Source organism: Nuphar pumila, chromosome 6 (assembly GCF_984573655.1).
Source record: "Nuphar pumila chromosome 6, dmNupPumi1.hap1.1, whole genome shotgun sequence".
NCBI classification, from domain to species: Eukaryota; Viridiplantae; Streptophyta; class Magnoliopsida; order Nymphaeales; family Nymphaeaceae; genus Nuphar; species Nuphar pumila.
Genome location: NC_143254.1, coordinates 419,204 through 429,673, shown reverse-complemented (window position 1 = coordinate 429,673; position 10,470 = coordinate 419,204). Strand labels below are relative to the sequence as shown.

General features: G+C 43.7%; 1 protein-coding gene and 1 long non-coding RNA gene across 2 annotated transcripts; both read right to left on the bottom strand.

Annotated features, from left to right (window-relative positions):
- Positions 1–504: 504 nt before the first annotated feature.
- Positions 505–2,310, bottom strand: LOC149833581 (uncharacterized). The gene is made up of 2 exons (XR_016432704.1): positions 2,172–2,310; positions 505–966 (listed from the first exon to the last, which is right to left on the bottom strand). It is a non-coding gene; the product is annotated as an uncharacterized LOC149833581 (long non-coding RNA).
- Positions 2,311–5,968: 3,658 nt separating this feature from the next.
- On the bottom strand, positions 5,969–8,318 carry LOC149833580 (protein SKU5 SIMILAR 14-like). Its single transcript, XM_090010887.1, has 3 exons — positions 7,549–8,318; positions 6,572–7,425; positions 5,969–6,461 (listed from the first exon to the last, which is right to left on the bottom strand). Exons 1-3 carry the CDS (start codon positions 8,080–8,082, stop codon positions 6,164–6,166), a joined length of 1,686 nt encoding a protein of 561 aa, XP_089867013.1. The 5' UTR covers positions 8,083–8,318; the 3' UTR covers positions 5,969–6,163.
- Positions 8,319–10,470: the final 2,152 nt, after the last annotated feature.

Here is a 10,470-nt window from a genome sequence, read left to right as displayed (position 1 = left end):
AACTTATAATCCGTCACTAACTTTTGGTCGGCAAGTTAGCGACGGATTAAAGTCCATCGCAAACCATCGCCTAATTGAAATTGGCGACAAATTAGTGACGGAAATAATCCCTTGCAAATCCATCGCTAAGTTTAAAAAGAAATTTTAAAAAAAATTTGAAATATGAAACTCGAGAAAAATTTCTCGAAATACAATTCATATAACTTGCTTATAAAAAACAAAATACATATACAGGTAAAGACCTTCCACTTGAGAGAGAGATTACTGAAACCATCATATGGAAACATGTTGAGGCCAGCCAACTACTACTACATTTTGCATGAGCGAAAGCCCTAACTTGCACCAAAAAAGTGCTAAAGAAACAACAAAACAGTGCCACTGCCATAATACTAAAATGAAACATACACTGGACAAGAAAAAGCCAAAGAAAGACATGGTCATGGTGAGGTCAAGCTTGCTCAACAAACTGGCTCATTACAAAAGCCATAACAGAAAGTCAACAAATTCACAAAGCATATGAACTTTATTATCATAGTGAAAACACAAAGCTTGACAAACTCACACTTATATTTCAAATGAGTTCAGTAGAAAAAGTTGTAATAATAGCTACCAAAGGAAGCCTGCTAAAATGAGCCAGCAAGAGCTCCAACACCACAAATGGAATCTATGTGCATTTCTTTTGTGGTATTAGAGAATTGGGCAATTCCAATCATTATCTTCACGGACAACAAACCATGCGTCATATCTTCTGCAACAGTTAGGAACAGAAGGGTATGGATCCTTCTTCTCCTCCTTGGGAGGTCCAACACTCACAATCTGTGCACGCTTTCTGAATTTCCTTATCTTTTTTATTATCAATGCCGGATCAGCCTCTCTGATGACTGTTGCTGTGCTTTTTGATGGGTCGAGCATAATGGAAGTGACACCAGCCAAGTCTGCTACGAGCTTCATAACTTTCCTCTTGCACTTGGTACAAAACATGTCCACAGAGATCAGTTTTCCGCAACAAGAATTGGATAGATGCTTTAGTACGTTCAGATGAGATCATGAGAATGCAAAAATCGTGCAATGGTTTAATTTACTGAAAAAAGGTTTATAGAATTCTCTGGTGAAGGTGTCAGTAATAACAATGAGACAGAGGAAGAACCAAAATGGCATTAAAGGTACCTTTGACATGCTATTAAACTAGAGTTGCAGAAGGCACATACTGTGGCAGTGGCAGCAAGGTGGTATCATAAGAAAAATTTGCAGAGGACTTGATTGCAGAGTTCCCTATATAGAGAACTGCATAGATGCAAAAATTAATAAATAAGATCTAATGTTCATTCTGCAAAATTTTTCTTGTGCTCTTCAATAGTTTGAGACAACTCATCTAATGTTCAGTTCATCTCACCCACCGAATTTTAAGGGTCGGTAAAATGTTACAATATGCAACTTCATATCTTGAAATGCTAGCAGACCATGACCCAAGTAACCAGGTAATGCAATTTTTAAGGGTTCGGAAAATGTTACAAAGTGCAACTTTATATCTGGAAAAGCATCACCTACTACCGAATGGCAGAGAAAACCTTGCAGGAAAGAAAGCGGGTTTCTCCCATTCGCACATGATAAAAAAATAAAATAAAGGCAAAAAGGATTATTTGGACAAAACAAAATCAATTTCTCGGTCGATTGCGAGGGTTTCAAGGAATCCTGCTTCAAGATTAAAGTTAACCCACGATGTTGCAAAAGGGATTGAACCATCATCAGCTGTTTCTCCCTTTTTACATCTGATTGAAACAGAAGGAGAAAGCATTAGGAACTAAAAAGTGAGAAGAAAATCCCCGGCAAATTCAGTTCTCGATCAAAAATTATGGAGTTCTTTTCTTTTCCTTTCCTTTGGGTTATTGATCATACTGGGGCTCTCGAGCAAAATAGGGGTACAGAAAGAAACCCCACTTGGGTCAGAGTTAGTTTTCCGCCTTTCGAGTGACGGATTAGGTATTGAATAAAAGATGGAATAAGTTTTATGGTTTTCGCTAGAAGATCATCTTCTACACGAGAACCATTGTCGGATTACTCTCCTCCTACGATATCTCCATCAACACCCGCGCGCGCACACACACACACACAGCGAGCGAGAGAGAGAGAGAGAGAGTCGAAATAAGGAAAGAGGGGATCAAGATTTTTACCATCAGAAGGGTTCAACCATCTACAAGGAAAGAGGGGATCAAGAGTCGAAAGACAGAAAGAGGGGACTCGCTCGCCATATGGTGGCCATCCTCCACTAGGGTTTAAGGTTTCATCGGAAGGGTTCATCGGACTCCGTTGGGTGGGGGTGCGGGGAGGTGCCGGACGACGGAGGTGAAGTGATGCTGGGGTTCGGACGAAAGTGAAAGAGAAGAGGTGATTTGGGGGTAATCAGAGAGAGGGAGGGAGAATTTCCCGCCCGAGGTAGGCAGTTTTTTTATCAAAAAATAGCGACGGATTTGCGACGGAAAAAAAATCGTCGCTCCTCCGTCGCTAAGGTGCGACGGAGTTTAAGACACAATTTTTTCGTCGCAAATCCATCGCTAATTAGCGACAGATTTGCGATGAAATTTTGTTCATCGCTAATCCCATAAATATTTTGCATTTTAGCGACAGATAGTTTTCTCTCACTAATCTATCGCTAATTTGCGACAAAAAAAAACTGTCACAAATTTCCGTCGCTAATAAGCATTTTTCTTGTAGTGGTGATTAAGGGCAGCACAAAAAAGATTGTCTCGGCTGTCGCTCTGAGTTGAGGGCAACATGAGAAGGAGTGCCTTGGTTGTCGCTCGTGTGTGCTGGCATACTCTCCATGAACCACGATCAGGGGGATAGGTGGTGTGCAATTGAGTATAGCTGAAGTGATGGAACTTGAAGTGACCGAGCTAGCGAATAGGTAATGAGGGCTTATAGGGGAGTCAAGTAAGGAGAACCCCTAGAATGGGCTTCACCTTGTTTTGGCGGTCTGTGTGGTTGAGTGGTGAAGTCGGGATGAAGGGGGCGCCTGAGTGGGTAAAATGATAGTGTGCAAAGAGGGCACACATGCGAAGTGAGATGAGATGAGATGACAAGATATCGTGTGGGTATGGGAGACCCGCTTGAGAATTTGGACTACGCTAGGGTCCCGTGATTGCGAGGAAAAAAAAGGAACCGAATGGGATGAATGAGCACAACATCCAGATGGGTTGCATTATCGAAGGGAATTCCTTGGTTGTTAGCAAAGAGATTGTCAATGATGATGATGGCTGAAGTGGGAGAGAGTGTTGCACACGAAGTCTCGGAGAGCCTTGCAACGTGCCATTGGTATGAGACTTGGTGTGGTGCCTGGTGTGGAAGAGGAGTGTGCAAGATCGTCAAGGACGACGATGGCTTGAGTGGGGGAGAGTGTTGCACACGAAGTCTCGGAGAGCCTTGCAAATGTGCCATTGGTATGAGACTTGGTGTGGTGCCTGGTGCAAAAGAGGTGTGTGCATGCCACAAAGTGTAACATGTGCCTGGGTTCAACACTGGACTGTGCAAGGGGTGTGGCATGTGCATAAGCATGGTGTAGCCTAGGTCTGGTAGCAGATGCATGGATGTGTATGAAGTACGATAGAATTACCCTTGTTGGGGGTGAGAAGGCACCATAAAGATGACAAGTTTATCGTGCGGACGAGGATAACCCGTTTGTGTTTGAGACTGCACTAGGGTCTCACGAGCAGAGAATGCTCGATGTTGATAAAACAGAAGACTGTTGTCTAAGTGATCGAAGATGCGTTAAGGTATGGTAGTTGGCGTATTAAAGGTTACGACAATAGTGGATGAAAACCAAAACAAGTTGAGTATGGTAAAGAAAAGAAGTAAACTAAAGATAAATCTAAAGAAAAACTGATATATCAGTTAAGACTATGTTCTTACTTGCACCGACATTGTCGAGGACGACAATGGTTTGGGTGGAGGAGAATATCTTGGACCGAGCCTTCCGAATGGGGAATGTGCAGTGCAGAGCTCTACTGAGTGAAAAATACACCGAATGTAAGAGCGTGCGGTATGCGTTGGCTTGATTGGTGACGCGCGGTGATAGCTCCACACACGATAAGCAATAATATTGATGTTAGTACATCGTTGAGTGATAGCTCAAACATAGAACCTTGTTTGATTAAGCAGTGCCAGCGGATCAGAGGATGTTGCCTTTGGAGATTTGGCTAAGGACCTCTCTGCTTGCAAGAGTTTTCCATACGTAGTGGTTGGACACATGGGGGTGCATGTGGGTTATGGCTAATTCCTTCAAGGATCACCTTAGGTGGTTTCAACCAAGTATGGTGACTCGAGGCTAGACAAGTGAATGCCTAGGCGCAGGTGAATGAGTCTCAGTGGTGCTCTTCGCTATAGTATTCAATCATCAACTGGTCTTCAGACTGGGGGTCAAAAGACCTTGTCTCTTTGGTGGTGAGGTTCTGCTGGGGGCGTGCCCATGGGGTCATTGTTTTCTCCATGGTACATGAGGCTAAGGCATCCGTGCGTTGTTAGCTTGACAATGATACATGGAGTCTTGGCATGCATCAGTAAAGGGTTTGGAGATGCACCATGCTCCTTATGATCCACATTGGATGTTGGTTAAGTTGGTAGTGCCTCATAGGCACATTTTGGCTTATGACAACGTACACTTGCCTGTGTGAGCGACAAGATATGTTTGGCTATTTGGTTGGAGGTGCTAGTCAGTATGAGATGGTTATGCATGTAGGTGGCTATGAAGATTACATGTGGGAAACACGGGCTGTGAGGCTGACTAGGCCACAAAGCCTAGTGTTGCATGGGAATTCCTTGGCTTGAAAGGCACGGAAGTTGTTGTTGGAATTTTAGCCCGTGACAGTTATAGCAACCTAGCTAGCACCTCTTCTTCACATGCATGAGTGAGGCTAAGAAATTCTTCATTTTCTTGATAAGTAAGGTTCACTGCAATCATTTGTATATTTATTTGACTCTGACCCTTCAGATCTTCAGGAGCTTTAAATAAGGTTGTGATTATAGAAATAATTTAATTAACTCCATCCCCATAGAAATTTTATTCACAAAAATTCCACTAAGGCATTCTAGTCGATTGATCGGCTATGATTTTCAAGGGCTCCCGTTGCCTGTAGAAAATTTAGTTCTTTTGTTGGCAATCAAAATTCTTGCTAATAGTAAGTAATGATGTTTTTATCAATGGATATCTGCTAATGAGTTTTTAAGATATTCTGCTTCTCTACAGATGCAATTATCGCAACGAATTCTGCTTATATAGCAAAAGGATAATGCGTGTTTGTTTACAAGAATCCGATGCGACAATACATGTACAAGGTGATTGAAGCTCAACTTTACTAGATTATCTTACCCAGTTAAGAATCTTTGACAACCATTGATAAATGCTCTCTAAATGTTCATCAGAAAGGCAACCTACTTTCTATAGAAATACAAAGAATCTATGTCGTACCCCTTCTTTATATCTTTTAGTTAGTAAACCAGATTTTTTTTTTTAGTTTTATATGAAAACTCCAATATCCAGCATTTTTTTGAGACGTGCAAGACAGACCTGAGAGAGATTCTCATATATATGGTTTAAATAGCTGCTGTATGAACTTGAAACAGGTGTTAGATTTTCCCAATTCAATATATCCAGTTGCTAACTTCATTTGATTTCACTACTGTCGGAGTTGATAAACGTTCTTAGTTTAAGAAGCTGGGTTTTCAGAATGCTGGCTGCCATTCAACTGTTCATTGCTTGCACCATAAAAAGCTCATTTCTCGATCGCAGGAAAAAGGAGCGAAATTAAGATTTTTCGGGCTGATGTGTGCATGAATGTAAGAGACCACGTATGGATGAAACAATGACTTTTGTGGCTGAATTGGATCATAAGCCCCCTCTCTCTCTCTCTCTCTCTCTCTCTCTCTCATGCGCAGACACGCATAAATAAATAAATAAATTAAATATGGATTTATTGATATTAAAAAAGAAGAAGAGCTCCAAGTCAATCCAATCCGATCTAAATCATTGGAACAATCAGTACAAAAAAAGGTGAACGGAGGAGGCTTTTGGCTTTTGTGTGTGCTTTTTTTTTCCTGATTTCTTGGGCCGGGGGTACATTAGGCAGATGATCGCATCGCATCACATCACACCTCTGATATGTTTGTTTCTTCAAGTGTAGGGAGCGGGCTTGGGAAGGCCTGAGACGATGCCGCAGAGCGGGGCGTCATCGGGCATGTTGTATTCGTCTCGGAGGGAGCGAGCTGGCGACACGACGTTCACGTACAGCTGCTGTCCTAGGTAGTGGCGGTCCCACATCTCGCTCCTGAGGTTCCACATGCCGGCATTGTCAAACGTCAACAGGATGGCCGTCCACGACTTGGGGTACACCTGAATCGTGTGCCTGCTCACAGCGTCAAGGTTGTTGTACAGGGCGCGGCTGTCGGGGGTCCACTTGCCACTCTCCATCCTGCAATACAAATACAAATACAAATGGATCTATGAGCCAGCAGCCCAAACAACAACAAATCAGAGAGATATATGGTTGATGGATGGATGGATCGAGAGAGAGAGAGAGACCCAACGGGGAAGAAAGAGTATCCATCCAAATGCCATGTCTGCAGGCTCTTCTCGTGGTTCTCGAAGACGATCTCCACAAAGTCGCGGAACGTCGCGTTCAAGACAGCGGGCGCCAGGCTGAGCGGGGTGGAAGCCGAGATGGTGCCGGGTTCGTCCACGATGGCGGTGTCGTTCATGACCTTGTCGCCCACGCCAAAGTACTGGGCGAGCTTCAAGGGGGTGTCGGGTGCGACGAAGGAGACACCGTTGATGCCGTACCTTTTCTTCCTGTTGGCATCCCTGCCGGCGGAGTTGACGATCTTGATGGTGCGGGTGATGTTGATCTGGCCGTAGTGGTAGGAGCCCTGGGGGTTTGGCCTAGCGGCACTGGCCGTCAGGTTCCACCTGAAGGAGCGGAACTGGTTGAGCGACCAGGCGACGCCGACGGGCGCTGGGGGAAGCTCATGGGAGGCCGTGCATTTGGATGACGAGTTGGTGGCACTGTAGCGGATCAGGGCGGTGCCGTTCAGCATGTACTTGGTGAACCTGGTGGATGCGACCATGTAGTAGTCGCATGGTGCCTGGTCGGCGGTAATCAGCACCGAGTAGCACTGCCCCACATGCACGTCCAGCGAGTCGTAGACGTTCTGCACCGTGTGCGACCCTTCGATCTCCACCAACTTCATCTTGTGGCCTTGCACTCGGAAGTTGAGGGACGTCTTCATGCCTACGTTACATATCCTGTACCGGTACGTCTTCCCTGCCTCCATGTCGAACACGGTGCTCTCGGCTTCGCTGTTGCCGGATTTTCCGTTGATGAGGACTCCGTTGGGCTTGGCCAGGATCTGACCGTTCTCCAAGTTCATCCGCAGCGTCTGTTTTTTTTTGGTACGTTTGCAATTACTACTAGTCAGCTATCGTTCTAATTAATCTCTAAAGTTTTTTTTTTTTTGAAAGAAGAAGAAGATAAGTATATATATTTGTTTGTTACTAATTACCTCATGGCTTTTGGTGTACCAATCCCCGATGAGCACGGTGTAGTCGTCAGCAGGGTCATCGAAGGGAACAGGGATGTAGAGACGGCTGTTGACGCGGAGGCCACCGAAGGCGCCGGCAGCCCTGTGCATGTACGTGGAAGGGAAGTAGAAGTAGCTGCCGATCTGGTCCTTCACTTGGAAGTGGTAGGTATGGTTCTTGCCCGGTGGGATGGGGCAGTTGGTGCCGGGCATGCCGTCCTGCCACGAGTTCTTCCTCTGCTGGATGCCGCTCCACGTCAGCAGGAAGGGCTGATCCAGGTTGTTGAACACGTTGACGACGATATTGTCGTTGGTGGTGGAGTTGATGTTGGGTCCCGGGAACTCCCCATTGATGAGGATGCCCTTCTGAGGCATCCCCAGCGGTGAGATGGTGCCGTACGTGATGTTCCAAGTGAAAAACCGGTAAGGATTCTCGGCTTCGACCACGGCACACAACAGCAAAGCTGCTGCTACCAAAGCCATCACCACAGCCCTCCTCGATGATGATGATGCCATCTCTATTTTTCTTCTTGCTTTTCTCTCTCTGTATCTCCCTCTTATAATTGATCCGTTGTTGGCCCTTTCTCTTTTTCTAGCTCTTCTCCTAGCAAAATTAAATGATATAGAACGGAAAAGAATGACCTCCCCCCCTGTGTAGGTTGAATATGGATTTTAGCGCGAGGCCATCGTTGAGTTCCCGGCCGGCACTTTTAGGCTTTGAACGCACAAACACTGGGAAGGGGGCCGATCGGGAGCTTATTCTTCACCCTCCCATCCTTTTGTCAATTTATAGCTTCTCCTCCACCTTCCTTTGGAACCCAAGCCAAGCCCGCTAGCTCCGCTGAGTTGGGACAACTGGAAGGCCACGTGCACGTGGAGGTCATTGGACACTTCCCAACTATTTTTTGGTATAACGGCCCTGCTGATTCGCGGGGTTCGATTAGCGTGGGAAAATGCTTTTGACTTTGTCCACTCACTCCCAATTATCATCAACTAATTCTCTCCTAATTAATTCCCTTTCATGCAAACTTCTCGCTAGGAAGAAAAATATGAAAGAGACAAATGCCAACCTTTCCTATCTAAAAAAGAACTCTTAGTACAAAAAATTACATTAGTGCCACGTACGTAATACTTTCTTTTTTTGAAAAGATATACAAATACCCCCAAAAAATTATAATTACATTCAAGAAACACATGATACATATGTCATTCAAGGAAAAGTTACAAAAAACTTTTTGGCTTCCACTGCCCATGCTTCTGCTTTTATAATATTTATTTATTTATAAGATATAAGATTTAAGATTACCATATTTGTTATAAACACAACGGTGTCTGCCAAAGAGAAAGATGGGTTAATAATGTAGGAGCACCGCAAGCAACTAAGCATTTAAACATGATCCAAGAGTTTTTCAGGTGAACCAAAATCAATGGCTACGAAGGTATCAATTTTTTCCGGCTCATAAAAATAATTGTTTTGTTCAAAAAAACATGATTCAAGAATAGATTCCCACTAAATCGAGCATCCTAAAACACATCCAACAATTCAGATCTATCATAAAACACTTAAAACCTATGGGACTGAACGAGAAATGGGGCTCAATATATTCAGTTCTCATATATATATATATATATATATATATATATATATATATATATATATATATATATATATATATATATATATATATATATATATATATATATATATATATATATATGTATATATATATATGTGTGTGTGTGTGTGTGCGCGTGCGCATGCGCACACACAGCCAAGCCAGTTTGAGCTTGACTTGTTTAAGTGCGGCTCAAACTTGTCTGAGCAGATAAACGAGCTGAGCTTGAGCAAGGGCTCAAGCTTGGTATACATAAACGACTGAGCTTAATCAGGCAATCAAGCTCAATTAACCCGATTAAGCTCAGTTTGTGCAGTTATTTAAGTCTCCAATATTATTAATATATGAATAATTTATGTTGACAAGTTAGTCACACAAGAAGTGGTTGCTTGAATGGGGAAGTTGAAAACCCTTTGTAGAGGTGGTGGGTAATTCGAATCCCACAGTCCTCACTATGCTTTAAAAAAAACATTTAAATAAGAATGTTTGGCTCGAGTTGAGCCAAGCTCGAGTTGGACTCTTGAGCTCGAGATGAGTTAGCACAAGAGCTGTTGAAGCTCGGCTCGTGCAGCCCATGTGAGTAGACGAATGTGGATATCAATTGCTCGAGTGTTTGGAGGATGGAGAGTTCCAAATCTTAGTCGGGAAAATGCATATTTGAAGATAGTCGATATATATATCAGTGGTAGTTTATTGTGTTTCGTGTGTTGAGGATAATGGATCAAACTTTGGATGGGAGATGCCAATGAGGAGTCTTCACACAGAAAAGAAAATTTGTTTCTTTGTGGGATTGAGGGTGTCTCGGACTGAGCCTTTGGAATGGGGTATGTGCAGTGCGAAGCTCTACTGAGTGGAAAATGCATCGAGAGTAAGAGCGTGCAGTATGTGTTGTCTTAATCGGTGACGTGCAGTGATAGCACGACACGTGATAAGCAACAATATCGTCGTTAGTACATCACTGTGTAGCGGCACAGACGTGAAACATTGTTTGATTAAGCAGTACCAGTGGATCAGAGGATATTGCCTTTGGAGATTTGGTTAAGGACCTCTCGACTTGCAATAGTTTCCCACGCGTAGCGGTTGGATGCGCAGAGGTGCATGTGAGTTAGGGCTAATTTCCCCATGAATCACATTTAAGTGATTCCAATCGAGTATGGTGACTCGAGGTTAGGCGAGTGAAGGTCTAGGTACCGATGAATAAGTCTGGGTGGTGCTCTTCGCTATAGTGTTCAATCATCAACTGGTCTTCAGACTGGGGGCTGTAAGGTCTTGTTCCTTCAGTGGTGAG

Excerpts from the sequence above, each read along its gene's own strand:
- LOC149833580 (XM_090010887.1), bottom strand. The coding sequence starts at position 8,082 with ATGGCATCATCATCATCGAGGAGGGCTGTGGTGATGGCTTTGGTAGCA. Across the intron at positions 7,426-7,548 it reads GGTACACCAAAAGCCATGAG|ACGCTGCGGATGAACTTGGA; the intron begins GTAATTAGTAAC and ends AAAAAAAAACAG. Across the intron at positions 6,462-6,571 it reads TACTCTTTCTTCCCCGTTGG|GATGGAGAGTGGCAAGTGGA; the intron begins GTCTCTCTCTCT and ends TTTGTATTGCAG.